Source organism: Penicillium canariense (genome assembly GCF_028826845.1).
Source record: "Penicillium canariense strain IBT 26290 chromosome Unknown utg000008l_segment0_segment0, whole genome shotgun sequence".
Taxonomy (NCBI): Eukaryota; Fungi; Ascomycota; class Eurotiomycetes; order Eurotiales; family Aspergillaceae; genus Penicillium; species Penicillium canariense.
Window position 1 is genome coordinate 1,994,978 of NW_026622735.1, and position 15,382 is coordinate 2,010,359.

General features: G+C 50.2%; 4 protein-coding genes across 4 annotated transcripts; 1 reads left to right on the forward strand and 3 right to left on the reverse strand.

The window, feature by feature from the left end:
* Nucleotides 1-6,752: 6,752 nt before the first annotated feature.
* Nucleotides 6,753-8,000, forward strand: N7482_010661 (uncharacterized protein; the record flags this gene model as incomplete). Its single annotated transcript, XM_056692785.1, has 5 exons — nt 6,753-7,051; nt 7,113-7,297; nt 7,355-7,393; nt 7,457-7,538; nt 7,598-8,000. The coding sequence occupies 5 exons, from the start codon at nt 6,753-6,755 to the stop codon at nt 7,998-8,000; spliced, it is 1,008 nt and encodes a 335-aa protein (XP_056538742.1).
* A 176-nt stretch (nt 8,001-8,176) lies between these two features.
* N7482_010662 (uncharacterized protein) lies at nt 8,177-10,123 on the reverse strand (the record flags this gene model as incomplete). The annotated part of the gene is made up of 4 exons (XM_056692786.1): nt 8,177-8,251; nt 8,613-9,708; nt 9,810-9,968; nt 10,017-10,123. The coding sequence occupies 4 exons, from the start codon at nt 10,121-10,123 to the stop codon at nt 8,177-8,179; spliced, it is 1,437 nt and encodes a 478-aa protein (XP_056538743.1).
* Nucleotides 10,124-12,869: 2,746 nt separating this feature from the next.
* Nucleotides 12,870-14,099, reverse strand: N7482_010663 (zinc-dependent alcohol dehydrogenase family protein; the record flags this gene model as incomplete). Its single annotated transcript, XM_056692787.1, has 4 exons — nt 12,870-13,047; nt 13,116-13,473; nt 13,527-13,608; nt 13,677-14,099. 4 exons carry the CDS (start codon nt 14,097-14,099, stop codon nt 12,870-12,872), a joined length of 1,041 nt encoding a protein of 346 aa, XP_056538744.1.
* Nucleotides 14,100-14,826: 727 nt separating this feature from the next.
* N7482_010664 (uncharacterized protein) lies at nt 14,827-15,099 on the reverse strand (the record flags this gene model as incomplete). The annotated part of the gene is made up of 1 exon (XM_056692788.1): nt 14,827-15,099. One exon carries the CDS (start codon nt 15,097-15,099, stop codon nt 14,827-14,829), a length of 273 nt encoding a protein of 90 aa, XP_056538745.1.
* Nucleotides 15,100-15,382: the final 283 nt, after the last annotated feature.

Sequence of the window (15,382 nt, forward strand, 5' to 3'; positions counted from 1 at the left end):
CGAGAGAAATGAATATGGGTTGTATGCCACGGAGAGAGGCAGATTTTCTTCGTTTTGTTGCGTAGGTCAATAGCACAAAAAGGAATGGCGCCCGGTGAAACACCAAGTGAAATCCAAATTCAACTGTCGAAGGGAGAAGGCACGGAAAACGGTGAAAAGCTGGCTGGGTAACAATGTCCTCGATGAAGAGAAGTAGGGTGATTATTGAAACGGATTGGCCAGATACCATTAGCTTCTCCACCCAGTCCTCCGGTCACGTTCGGCTTATAATACCTTGGCACCCCCGAAGTCTATGGACTGTTACGATCATGGAAAGAGCCAACTGGAAAGTAACCAGGTGCATTCACGAAACAACGAAGGTGAAGAAGGAAGAAACTACGGAGGCTCTGGCAACTATCTTGTAGAGAGCTCATGCAAACAGGCCCCATTAGGTTAGCTCGGTCGGGTGTTTCCATCACTCCGCGTCCATCAGGTGATCTCCGTCCATCGTTCTGTCATGCGTCACATAGCCCTCCTTTTTAAAGAGGCTCGCCCCGAGACTCTGGGATATTATCGTCGATATGGTCACCAACGAATTCGTCGACTTCTGCTGCAGCTAGCCAGATCTGCAGGTTCTTTGGGGGTCCGGGGGAGTTGGGGTATCGTCGGTGGAAATCTATCAGTTTCAGCGGCGCATTTTTGAAGTCGGCTGCGTAATACCAAGCGTCGTCCTTGTCGTGGCCTAGCCACTTGACCTTATACTGTAGCTTTCGGTAGTGTAGGCGTGACCGTAGGACCTCTTCGACTTCCCATTCTTGCTGATCATTGACCAGGACTGGCGGTGGAGGATCTTCGATCTGACCTGGCAAGGGATCGGTCTTCGATGCACGGCGTAGCTTATTTGGCGAGAAGACTGGGTGTACCTTAATGGATGGGGGTAGCTCGAGCCTGAACGCATGGCCTTCTTTGGCGATGATCTTATACGGCCCGCTGGCTTGGTCCGATAGCTTCCGGCTTGGGCGGTCTAGTCCCCAATGGCGTGTGGTAACATAGACCATATCTCCTACGTCGAAATCCACCTCGCGGCGGTGTTTGTTCGCCTGTGTGCGTTGGAGCCCTTGTGCGTGGTCGATTGCTTCAGCAGTCTCTTTCCAGATTCGTTCGATTCGTTCCACAAAGTTTTGTGCATCACCAGTTGATTGCGGCGAAAGAGAAGCGTCGGTAGGTAGGTCCTAATCGAATGACATTCTAGGCTCGTATCCTCTTTCCACAAAGAAGGGGGACCTTTTCGTCGAGTCTTGGCGTAGCGCGGACGCGGCGAAGTCAATCATCGGCAGCCATTCGGACCAGTCATCTTGGTGCTCATTGACCATCACCCTCAGTCGTTGGGCCATCCATTGGTTAGCTATCTCGGTCTGGCCGTCGGTCTGCGGGTGGTGAGCGGTAGATAGCTTGCGCTTGATACAAAGAATTCGGCAGAACTCAGTCCAGAACGCCGATATAAACTGTCCTCCACGGTCCGACACAATTGAGTCAGGCATGCCTACCCATCGGAAGAGATGCATAATAAACAATCGAGCCATTTCTGCGGCTGTAGTCGTCTTATGACAGGGGATAGAGGCCTGGCGCTTGCTAAGGCGACAGCACACCACGAATACCGCGTCGTAGCTATGCTTGTCCTTGGGGAATGTCCGGAAATCCATTGTGATATGCTGCCATGGCCGATCGGGGGCAGGGAGTGGTTGTAACAACCCTGGGGGTCGGTCTCTCCATGTCTTTGTCCGCTTGCAAATTCGACAATTATCCACGTATCGTTCGACGTCGGTTGCCCAGTTAGGCCACCAGTAGCGACTTGAGAGAAGGGCCTTCATTTTAGTCTCGCCAGGATGCGCAGTGCATGGTTGACGATGGACCTCATCAAGTAGGCGCGCCCTAAGGTCTCCGTCATCTGGCACCACCAGTCTTCCTTCGTGGAGCAAAAGACCACCTCTTATCTCCCAATGTCCATCCTCGCTTATTCTTGCCTGGTTTCGGTTCACGTCGAGGGAGGGATGAGTCTGATTGGCATAGAGAACGCGCGCGACTACCCCGGTTGCATCGGAGATAGTCTGGGATCCGTCGTCGGGGTTTGTTGTCGTTACCGGAGCGATTCTAGCTAGAGGGGGTTGAGGGTCATTGTCATCGGGGTGCACACCTTGTTCGAGGCACTCGCGCGGGAGGAGGATTTGGTTCTGCCCATCATGAGTACTAGGGTCCTTTCGTGAGAGGGTGTCAGCGATGATATTTCGCTTTCCTGCAAAGTAGCGTATCAGGAAGTGAAATCTCGACAGGAATTCTCCCCAACGCGCCTGACGGGCGTTTAGCTTCTTTGTGGTCATGAAATATTGAAGCGACTGATGGTCAGAGAAGATACTAAATCGGTCGTCCCGTTGTAGTCCCTCTAGCTCCGCTCTCCAAAGATTGAGGGCCTTGACGATTGCAAACATCTCATGGTCATGTGTGTCCCATCGCTGCTCCGTGGTAGTTAGTTTTGACGAATAGAAGCAGACAGGGTGCCAATAGCCATCAGGCTGGAGCTGTGAGAGGACTCCTCCGACACACCCATCTGATGCGTCGGTCTCGACCTTTGTAGGGGCCGATGCGTCGTAGTGAGCTAATACCGGAGCCGTCGTCATCATCTTCTTAAGTTCTTGGAAGGCTTGTTCACACTGCGCGCTCCACTCGAACGGCGTCTTATCCTCGGTGAGGCGATTTAGTGGCTTCGCAATCCGACTATAGTTCTTCACGAATCGTCGATAGAACCCACAGAATCCTAGGAAAGATCGCACCCCGCGAACTGTGGTAGGCTACTGCCAGTCGACGATCACTGCAATCTTTTCCGGATCAACCTTAATACCATCAGTGCCGATGATGAAGCCAAGGAACCGGGTTGTCTGCGTATGAAACTCGCATTTGCTTAGGCTTGCCTGTAGTCCGGCTTCTCGAAGCTTTTGAAGCACCTTCTTGACATGTTCGATATGTTCCTCTATCGTTTCGCTGTAGATCAGGATATCATCGATGAAGGCGGTGGCAAAGTCGTCGAGGTATCCACCAAGAGTCATATTGATGAACCGCTGGAACGTGGCGGGTCCATTCGTCACTCCAAAGGGCATCACTTTGTACTTGTAGGACCTATATCGTGTACGGAAGGTAGTGAGGTCTTCTGAGTCAGGATCCATGCGAATTCTGTGAAATCCTTGCCGGATATCCAACTTTGTAAAGTATCTAGCCTTGCCTAGCCGTTGGAAGATCTCATCAATCAGTAGAATTGGATAACGATCTTTCTTCGTGATCGAGTTAAGCTTGCGGTAATCGACGCAAAACCGGAGTCCTCCGCCGGGCTTCCGGACCATCAGGATTGGGGAAGCATAGGGGGCCTTGCTTTCTTCGATAAACCCTTACGCAAGGTTCTTTGTGATGTAGGCCTTGGCCGCCTGAAGCTCTTCTTCTGATTGCTTATAGAGCGGGCAGTATCCAGGGGTTAGGCCTTCCTCGAGGACGATTCGATGGTCGGTAAACTCTCGGTGTGGTGGTAGCGTATCGGAGTCTTGCTGTGAAAATACATCGGTGTACTCATAATATTCCTTGGGAATAATGCGCTTTGTCTCACGTTCTTCTGATTGACGCTCGTGTCGTTTATTCTCTAGGATCCGGTCAATCTCCTCGAGTGAGGTTAGAAAGACTTCGCTGCCACCCCTTTGTGTGTGTCGGTGGAATCCCACAGCACCAATCATCGCGATAGCTTCTGATGGGGGGGTATAGGTCTGAGGAGTTGGTCGTTGTCTTTCTAAGGAAGGACGGGGTTGCACCTCCTTTAGTGCACGCTCCATTTTAGCTAGTGCACTCTTATGGTCTTCGGCCGCAGTCTTTATCGGCTCATATTGCGGTGGGCGATCGATCTTTTCAAAAAGCTGGTCGCGTCGATCGGCATCTCGTTGGTGATTAGGATTAGGCCGTCGTAAGATCGTCCGGGGGAGGATAGTAGATAGCTGACTGGCTACTTCATCCTGTAGGCTCTGTTCTTCCGGCTAGATCAATCGGCGCTTCGCGCAGTCGGGAAGGACCTTGTACTCTGCAAACCACTCGCGTCCGAGGATCAGGTCGTGCTTGCCAAGATCAGCGACCAACATTGGTAAGCGGCGTTGCACGCGGCCATCAATCATTAGTGTCAGTTCAATAGCATGAGTGATCGGCTTTCCAGGGTGGTCGTCAAACCCTCGGGTCGGCACCTCCTTTTCTAGCCGTATCACTGGCTGCCCAAAGGCCTTCGCGGCCTGCAGGGCTAATCGGGTATCGATATATACAAATCCATCTGCTCCAGTATCACTAAGCGCGGAAATCGAGAATGAATGTCCATTGCAGGCTATTTGGGCATTAAAAGACAAACTGTTTCCTCTTCCTAACAACTTCTGTAGATTCAGCGCGAAAAGTGATAAAGTCATACCACCTAGGAAGGAGACTTTCCCCAGGCTTAGGCATTTCCCGATTCAGGGGCATTGGCAGTGGTAGGGGCTTCGTGATCGGCGAGTTCTTTAGCAGTATCGATCGAAGCGACGGTTATCGGCTTCTTCGGGCAATCGCGTGAGGTGTATCCTTGTTCGTGACATTTGAAGCATCGACCTTCCTTCAGGTGGGTCGCTCGTTCCTCCGCGGTCATTGGTTTATAAGCCGGAGTAGCACCCTCACGCTTAATGAAAGGGGATGATGCAGGGCGTCCACGCGAAGCGGTGGTCGTAGCTGAGCCTGAGGCTGATCCAGAGACGGTTGCGGCCGCTTGGGCACGACGAGATTCTTTCTGCTTGTAAAACAAGCTTAGGTTCAGGGCCATACGCTGGCAGGTAGCAATAAACCTCTTGAAGCTAACGTCTGGGTCATCGAGTAGGTACATCGTCTAGGTCTGGAGCATCGGTGGTAGCTTGCCATAAAGGTCGCGGAGTCGGTTTTGCTCAGGCTGCTGAGCCTCTTCAGCCAAGCGAGAGAAATCAGCAAGGAAGTCGCCAAAATCATCCTTGGGCTTCATAGTTAGGCAGGTGTATTCGTGGAGTGCCTCCGCAGCTCGGTTTGGGTTTGAGAAGACACTCTCGAGATGCTTGATCATATCCTCTGCGTCGCCGTACGGGTTAGACGCTCCATCTCTCATTCGGGGACCAATATGGAGTAAGGCCTTGCCCTCGGTGCGGCTCGAAACATAGTAGATTCGGTCGGACGGAGTCAAGTAGTGGTCAGCGTTGCCACGTAGCTTGTGTCGAATCTGGTTCGCCCACTGGTCGAAGCGTACGGTCTTGCCGTCGCTAAAGAGAGAGGGGGGTCGGGGAGTTTCGCGGTACGGCGAGATACAGCCATCGGGGACTCGTGGGTCGACGGACGGTCTTGCCCACGCTCCTGTAGGTCGACAACCTTCATAGCGAGCTGACCAGCCCTCAGGGTAACAGTCTCAAGATCCCGTTATGCCTCCCCGTATTCAGCGTTCATAGCATCCCGCTGGTTGGTGAGAGTTCGAATTTCGCGGCACTCTCGGCGGAGGAGGTCAAGGAGTTGTTCAGGCGTGTGATTCTTGATGAAATCAAGGTCAAGGTCCCCCTCAGAGGGGAAAGAGATCGGTTCGTCCAGTCCCTGCCATCCGGCAGGTTCGGCGCTAGCGATTTCATCGTCATCGCTGTTCGTTTCGTGCTCTCCGGCCAGGTTCTCTGGGGTCTGGTCGTGAGGCTCATTAGCCGCAGTGCTCTGACGGCGTCGGATCGTTGAACGGGATCGTGCCATGACGTCGGCTTGTCTTGGCAGGGGAAGGTTCGGTTGGAATCGTTCAGGATTCGTCGGTTTCGGTTCAGGGTGGGGCGTCGCTCTAAGTGAGACGGTGACAGCGTGCTGTCTATGTCTGTACAACTCAAAGATGACAGGAAAGGGTGAAAAAGGACCTTCGTTGCATGTTACGATCATGGAAAGAGCCAACTGGAAAGTAACCAGGTGCATTCACGAAACAACGAAGGTGAAGAAGGAAGAAACTACGGAGGCTCTGGCAACTATCTTGTAGAGAGCTCATGCAAACAGGCCCCATTAGGTTAGCTCGGTCGGGTGTTTCCATCACTCCGCGTCCATCAGGTGATCTCCGTCCATCGTTCTGTCATGCGTCACATGGACAAAAGATTTTTCAACCTACTACAAAGGTAGGGTCTGGTAGGGCCACCTGAGCCCATTCCAATTCCTGGCCGCGCTGGTCGGCGCCGAACCAGATTTACGCAACCTGCACAATAGAAGATGACGTCGCCACTAGATTCCACTATCAAGCCATGTGCTGCGCTCGAGGCCACTTCGCCCTCTGTAACGCAGAACCGGGGGTGGAGCGCAGCCGGGTGCTCAGCCGCGGCAGACTTTTCCTAGTGAAACTTAAAGTCACTTATACTTTAATTCCAGGAATGAAGAAGAGGTGGGGATTAGAGACTTGACTTTTCCCTACCTCGCTTCTCCAAAAGCGAGAAAATGAGATGAAACCCCCCCTATTTCTTGGCAGGGTTGGGTGGGGAATTTTCAACCCTCCATGATGAAGAATGCCTGCTGAGAAGCTTATGGTTATTGGGAGAGACCTGACGTAGCAGACCAGATCCTCCCCCATCCCGTCACCTGTTATGTAATCTACAGTAGTTCGGCTCGTATCAGTCTTTGGTTCTGTCGATCCCTTTTCGTTTCCTTTCCCCTCTTCTTCTTTAGGAGGCTCTCACAGCCTACCCTCGAAAGCAATGGATTCCACCCTCATCATTCTCTGGGTGTTTACCTGGGTGACACTCGGGTTGATTGTCCTTCGGCTCCTTGTGCGAAAGTTGAAAGGATTACAGTTCGTTCTGGGCGATTATTTCTCAATGGGAGCGATTCTCTGCGCGCTCGTACGCCTCGCCTTGGTCCATGTTATTCTCATCTGGGGAACTAACAATATGGCTACCACGTTCAGACACACACACCATTTCACCCCTGAGGAGATCCGTCGCAGAGAAATCGCGAGCAAGTTCGTGCTCATTAATCGAGTGTTCTATAATTCCTAGTATGTCCCGGATCGAATGAAACGTAGGGTCGACGGGCTATTTTTCTCATATTTCTTTTAGTCTCTGGTTGCAAAAGCTGGTTTTGCTTGATACCTACCGCAGACTGCACACGCACCTTCGCTGGGAGAAGGTCACGATGATCGCATATATCGGCATATTCGCAGCGACGTATGTAACTGTACAGATCGTGACTTTCACGGAGTGCGATCCATTCAACCATTACTGGATCGTGTTGCCGGATCCTGGTATGCCCTTCTCTCTTTACTTTTTTTCGTGCTCATGTCACCTTCTAACAAATTCAGGCACATGCTGCCAGGCACAGCTCCAGTTGATCGTCCTCGGTATGCCTTCCGGAACGGTCGTGTCAATGTAATTCCCCTTAACACTCTCGTTTCCTCATTTAGGGGTCCTCAATATCATTACAGACATTATGCTTATCGCTATGCCGATTCCTGTTCTGGTTCTGGTTAAACGATCCACTGTTGAGTAAGCTTGGCCCGACCTATATCACCATATGCATCTCGTTGACGCGTTCTCTCCCCCAGAAAATTCCAGCTGGCAGCCCTCTTCACTGTCGGCCTCTTCATCGTCGCCATCACCATCGCTAGACTACCCCAAAACGCCAAAAATTCCACCGTTCAAGTGAACAGAACGACTTGGGCGTCGATTGAGTTACTTGCCGCCGCTGTCGTCGCCAATGCACCCGTCCTGTACGGACTCTTCAAGGGACAAAGGCAAAAGTCCAAGTACGCTGCATCGGGAACCGGATCAGCTGGGCAGTCATTACCGGGACTTCAACAGAGGTTAGCAAATGAGTCTGAATTCGAACTGCAAGGGACCCATCACAGTAATAGAGGGTCTGGACTCGGCTCCAAGATATCGTCCAGGAATTATTTGGAGATTGACGGCGAAAGTTGTCGGTCGTTGGCTCGAACCTCGGGAAAGTAGGGGAAAAGAAACATAAGAGGGGAGAAAATAAACTCCCAAGTACAAAATATCCTGCTTGGAGGTGATGCGATCTCGTTTTCTTGGAAGAAGACGTGAATCAATTTGACGTAAAAGGTTCGCCTTATACCGTTCAACTCTGGAACGGCTTTACAAATACCGTGCTAACCATACCCGGCTTAAGCTGAATGTGCCATATGATCTGTGTTTGAAAGAGCCTCTGTTTTCGACATGGAAGGCGATAGCAGTCGCCACTGTACAGCAGTCTCTATGTAAGATAAGATATTATAGAACGGCCCCTACATGGGATGGAATCCTATGCAGCGTGTTACGAAGGAGCCGGCTGGAAGAACCAGGCGCAATCAACAAAACAACTAAAGTGAAGAGGGAAGAAAGTATGAGGAGAATCCGCTATTATGTAGAGAGCTCCTATGCAAACAGGCCCAATCAGGTTAGTCAGGTCAGTTGCTCCCTTCAGTCACGCGTCCCTGAGGTGATCTCCAAGTCCATCGTCTGTCATGTGTCACACACTAGCTACTCGTATTCATAATCACTCCATTCATCATCTGTCTCTCTCCCCCATAGATCCTCATCGTTGGTCTCTGGATGCTCGACGGTAGCCGCGTTTTCGATCAATTCATCAATGCCCTCGATATATGATAGTCGGGGCAATTTGGTATCCATTTCGGCGAGTAATTTCTCCAATTGCCTAGTAAACACATCGCCTCCGAGACCCTCGACCTTCGGTTTCATTCCCTTTTTGTACCCATAGATACAAAGCGCTTCCAAGTTGGGAGGGAGATGATCCACAATAGCAAATGATGCATCGTCGACCTGATCGGCGCCAATTCCCCGCGATAGGTAGTAGAGGAGATGAATGCCGAGACTCAAATTCTTCAGGTTCGTAAGCCCACGAAGAGAGCAAGGCGATGGTTGACTGCTCTGCTCTACCTGGAGCCCTTGCAGTTCATCTGCCCACTCCTGCTGATAGGCGGGATGGGATCTCGATAGTCGATCCTCGCTGTCGTCAAGAAGGTATTGTCTAAGAGTCGGATCGAATATATGCACTAGTGGAAGTTCCGCCTCGACATCCAAATCTAGATGCACCAACGAATCAGCGTGTATGAAAAGCGCCTGCAAGACGTGATCTGGGATGAAATTGCCCATTCCATCGCTCGAGCCTCGGCCACCGATCGCATATGTAAACTCTTTTAGCTGTTTAGCTGACTCAATGGTCCGCACCAGATATCGGGAATCTATATTAGAGTTCCGAATGATGATTTTGGAATAATTTGCGGATCTGGGTGGGGGCTCAATACTCGGGCTTTCTGTTTCCATAATCGCATCGACTCGAATAGATTCTATCGCGGGGAGCCGGCGTACTAGGTTGAGGCTGCCGTATAGATCATAGCGCTGGTAATTGTACCAGGGACTGATTTTTGTATCAGGATCGACAAGAAAACGGACCCGGCGAAGACAATATAGGTATGGTAGGGTCTCCTGCGGCCTACTATTCGCCCGGTCCAAGAGATACTTAAAGAAGTAATCGCTTTCCTTGAGCGGGTTTCCATTGGCTTGGGCCCTTAGTTTTGCGAGTTTCGAGGGCTCCTGGCCGACAGGACAGAAACTCAAGGATTCTAATAGTGGCGAAACGCTGACTAGTAATGCTGCCAACGCCTGGGCGAGGAATGGGGCTCGTGGGTCATTATGGCTAATCAAAGTCAGAATTGAGCTTTTTTTTTTTGTTTTTGTTTGAAATATGCCAGCGAATTCATTTAATCTAGAAACGAGGCAGGGAAAAAGCAAGCTTACTCCATGGTAGCCGGACTCTGCAGTAAGACATTGAGCACCTTCTCCTGTTCTTCCGGGCCATCAAAACCGGCGCGCCTAATCGCCCGAGTCAGGCGGTCCTGGTCCTTTGGACGGAGAGACCGTTGCGGCGGTTTGACTTCGTATGACCGCACCAAAAAGCTATAATCGAGCGATGGGGATCGGTTCAGCTCTATATAGCGAACATACCCCCCATACTGGGGTGTTTTGAGGATCGATCGGAGCATTTTCAAAGCCACTGCCAAATCTAACGTCTCTCGGAGTTTCACGCGGCGGTATTTGCGACGATTAGACATGTCACAAAGCCGGTGCCAACGGTGGCATTGTAAAGACACCGCTGCTGCATCGGTATGGGATGGCAGGTAAGATAGAATCCGCAGAAGAATTTCGTCTGGGAGGGATTGGAGAGACATGTCTAATACTGGGAGAGTCCAGCGATACTACACAGTCCAGTCTCTCGTTGAGTGCGAGAAAGAAGGGGAGAATGTGTGTCAGAGAGTGAGAGAAAGAGCTCGTGCAGTGACGGAACTTTGGCGGCTGATAGAGAGAAAAGTCTCGTGACTGGTAGGATTATGGCCCTTATATGTACAAAGTACATGACATATTTTCGCCGAGGTACTTAATGCCTCGAATTGAGGTTAGTTGGTATTTGGGTCTCATGTGGGGTGGCGTTAACCAGATTGCCCCCCGCCCCGCCCGTGGTCCCGTCGGCTAAGACCTGGAAGAGATCCCTCGAACTTTCCTGGTATAGTATGATTATGCTATTTTATGTCCGTCAAGGTTTTGAGTGAACATTATGCCGAGGTGAGAAGAGAAAATTTTTGGATTGTTTTGGAGCTGGATTGGCGCTGATTTTTGAATAATCAGACTTTTACGTTAGAACTAGACCTCGGCGAGGACCGGGACCAGCCCGGTCTTCGGTCTGTTTCGAAGTAGTCAGGACCGGTCCCGCGCAGTTTCATAATTATGCCAAGACCTTCATTTTCCGGCCGCATAAACTAATGATTCAGCTGTGTTTATTAACTAACGTAATTCCCGGTTGACCGGGACACCCGGCTGTCCGGGACACCCCATCCAAAAACACGTCTTTCTAACCACCCACCTAATTCAACCACCTACCATGCCACCAAAACGCACCGAATCAGCGCAGAAATCGGCTAATCAGGAGGGCAAGGTCTTATTAGCCCTTGATGATATCAAAAATGGCCGTATCAACTCTCTCCGCGCTGCAGCGAAGCTATACGAAATACCACTCTCAACCCTACATGCGCGCGCCTAGGGCCGAACCTCACGCGTCGATAAGCGCCCAGTTCGCCATAAATTGACCCAATACGAAGAGGATGCGCTTACTGAGTGGATTATCTCTATGGATACGCGTGGAGTAGCGCCTAGGCCCTCTACTGTGCGAGAAATGGCTAATATTCTATTGGCTACGCGTGGTGAGAACCCTCCGGCTATAGTAGGCAAGAATTGGCCATCAAGCTTCGTTAACCGACGAGACGAGCTTCGTTCAGCCTTCTCACGACGCTACGATTACCAACGCGCTTAAAACGAAGACCCAAACTCACTACGAGAGTGGTTTGCGACCGTCTAACGTATTATTGACGAGAAAGGTATCCAACCGGGGGATATCTACAACTTTGATGAGACCGGCTTCGCTATGGGTCTTATAGCTACACAGAAAGTAGTTACGAGGGCTGAATACTACGGTCGGCGATCGCTTCTATAACCAGGCAATCGTGAATGGGTTACTACGGTCGAAGCAGTAAGCGCTGACGGCTATTCGCTACCGCTATGCGTGATATTTAAAGGCAAAAACTTCATCGCTTCTTGGTTCGACGAACAGCTTTATCTTCCAAAAGACTGGCGTATCGAGGTCTCGCCAAACGGCTGGATAACCGATGAAATTGGCCTTCGTTGGCTACAAAAGCTCTTTATTCTAGCGACTATAGCGCGTACGAAGGGGGGATATCGGTTATTGATTCTTGATGGCCACGGTAGCCATCTTACACCTCAATTCGACCGAATCTGCGCTGAAAACAATGTGATACCACTTTGTATGCCTCCGCACTCTTCACATCTCTTACAACCGCTTGACGTTGGCTGTTTTGCTATATTAAAACGCGCATACGGCCGCTTCGTGAGCGATCTGGCTCGCGTGTCATACAACCACATCGACAAATTCGATTTCCTCGCTGATTACCCTCGGGCGCGTGCGGAGGCCTTTCAACCACATATTATTCAAAGCGCTTTCGCAGCTACTAGTCTTGTTCTAATGGACCCAGAACGGGTGCTTTCGAAGCTTAATATCTTACTCAAAACACCGTCACCACCGAATAGCCGGCCAACGACCAGCGATAGCCATTTTAGCCCAAAAACACCTAGAACCGTCGTTCAACTAGAAAAATCAGCTTCGTTACTCAAAGATCTATTGAAACGACGGTCAAATAGCCCTCCGAGCCCATCAAAAACCGTTCTAGATCAAATCATCAAAGGCCACTATATATCGCTTCATAACCTTGCGATATATGCGCAAGAAAACGCTGATCTACGCGTGGGGAATGAGAAAATACGCCAAAAACGCACACGATCAAATCGACAGATAGCTCACGAAGGAGGCCTATCGGTCGAAGAGGGTCAACAGCTAGTTGCGCAGCTAAATCAGCTAGTTGAACCTGATCGGGTCGTTTCGCATGAGCAGGCCGATGAGGCTATTCAGCAGGCTCAGCCAGCAACAAGGGCACCACCAAGGTGTAGTGGGTGTAGGGGAATTGGCCATAAGATCAATCAATGTAAAAATCGTTAGATATAGCTAAATTGATGCGTTTTGGTTGATATATTTTGATTCAAAAATTTCTACTGGGGGGGGTGTCCCGGACAGCCGGGTGTCCCGGTCAACCGGGAATTACGTTAGTTACTAGTCATTATTAAACACTGTTCTGGTATGTATGCTAATATTGATAATGAATTAGGTCTAACTGTTAATAGAATAGATGAAATAAGCTTGTATACTTTGATGTATTTTATGAGAGGCTAGTGCAATTACAGTTTGATCACGACCTTACCCATATGTTTAGCGGCATACAGGTAATCGAAGGCGGCCTGTGATTCTTCAAAAGAAAAGGTGACGCGGTCCACAATAGGCTTCAGCGAAATCTTTTTCTCCTTCAGGAAGTTGCACAGGTTCTGATGATCGGTCTTTGAGCCGGTCGCAATTCCTCTAAATTAAAAACTGTTGTTAAAAATCTCAAAGATACGCGGATTGAAGAATGTTGTGGGAAGAAATACCTCAGAGTGGCACTCTTCAGCAGTACCGGAGTAATGGTATCGGGAAACTGATCGACTTTGAAGCCGCCCAGGAAGCCGACCAAGGAAACGGTGCCTCTCCGCGCAAGGGAGGCAAGAGACTTGGTAACCGTAGTCATCCCAACATTCTCGATAACAACGTCGACGCCGCGTCCATTTGTGAGTCGGCGTGCTTCCTCATCCCAGTTAGGGTGAGTTCGGTAGTTGATAACATCTACAGCCCCTGGCTTATCAACTGCCTTGGCCGTTTCAAGCTTCATGTCGGAGGAAGAGGTGATAATAGGGCGGATACCAGCCCCCAGGCAGATCAGCAAAGCAAACATACTGACGCCTCCAGTGCCTATCTCAAACTCATCAGGAATTCCATTTTGAGCCAAGCAGAAATAGGCTTACCTTGAAGCAATGCCGTGCCACTGGATCTCGGCATTTCTAAGGCTGTCCATGCGGTAACTCCAGCAATAGGAATACAAGATGCCTATTAATTTTATATGGCAAAGTTAGGAATTTGCTCCTTTATTGGTTGGTATATGGTGGATCACTTACTTCCTCCCATGACAGATGCTCAGGCAAATGGACCAGCACTTTATGATCAAACACAGCAAATTGTCGCAAAACACCGTCAACGTCTCCACCCAGTGTTGCCGTTTCCTGCTCATTTCCGATCATGGCCTTCAGATCAGAGAGTGGCTGGACATGATCTCCGGGTCGAAAATCCTTCACTGTGGAGCCGACGGCGACAACCTCTGCGGCGCAATCAGATGTAGGGACACCCCGTTCCTTGACCGGTAGCGGATACTCCCCGTTTGTCATCGCAACATCCCTAAAATTCAGAGAGACAGCATGGATGCGGATCAGGACTTCCTCAGGACCAAGCGAGGAAGGAGTAGTCTCTGTAACTAGCTCAAGCGTGTGGGGTACACTGCCACTCGCGCGTCGAAATGCTTTGTATGGCTGGGGGTTTGACATGATAGTGTAAGTCCGGATTGGTTCATCTGAGTATAGACTTATTGGAGGTATTCCAAGCGAACCCCTAGGTTCTTCACATATATATAATGATTGGTATTCCTGATTATTAATAAAAATTTAAGCTGCTTATTAACCCTGTTAAATTAATCCCTCATCCGAAAGGTTAGTGGACACTATGAATGGAATTGCCTACCTCTCAGGAACACATGGACGGCTGACTAGAGCCCAGTGGGATGCCGGTGGGCGGCCGGTGGATGGCTGATAATAACAAAATCAGTTTTAAGCCAACAGCGGGCCACTCGGCAAAGCTAAAGACCCACACGAACATCGTCATCCATTTCATGTATCATAATTCCAGCACAGTGACGTTTCCCATGTACTCGACCCCCGGTACAACCTACCCTAGTCTGCCCTTCAAACCGCCCACTTGGTAGCGACACCGTAAATACGCTCGAAACAAGAGTTTGAGGCGTCTTCCCTTGCCACCTCCACGGTATATCACATATAAGTAGTGACAGGCATGTAAAATCTTCACAGATTCCACATTCTGGGCTTTTTGCCCTGGTGGTACATCCTGCCCTACGAGATACATAACACAAGGGTTCTTCTTACGCGCTCATAGTTTACTAGTCTTAGTCGACTGCATGGTGAGATGACTTCACGCACTTGCTTTTAATTCAGCTTAAGTAGCTTCCTCTGTATCTTCATCCTTTCAGCTTTAAAGTACTCAACCCATTTTTTTGAAGATATCGAAGGCTAAATCCTGTTGCTGAGACTGCAGCTGGTACTGGGACTGGGTCTGGTACTGCTGGTGCCCTCGCTGCTGGGTAGAATAGGAACATTTCTGATAGTTTTTGTTACCGGGCGGTTGGAAACGCTGTGTAGGGTGGAATTGCGGTGGCTGGTTTGAGCGCTGGTTGACGTTAGACTTGCCATTGGGAGCGTGAGAAGCTAGCTTGGCGCGGCCTTCAGACAACTGACGGTTTTGCTTGGAAGCCATGTCTTTTCAATCGCGATAGCGGGTATCGAGGGCTCTCATAATATTGGCAAGGGTAGTAACTCCCTTGGGCTCGCGGATATCTCTGCGGAGCGAGGGTTCGATATTATAGCGAATGGGTAGCAGCTGGTCATGCACAGACTTGCAGCCGGCCGATTTTGGCAGATGTAGCATGTTCTGGGCGTAGTCGCGCGGCCTACAACCTTGTCGGATGCCACTCCATTTGGACAAAGATTTATTGAGAGCTTGAATGGCATCCGTAGGCTTTAGACTGAACCGACGAAGA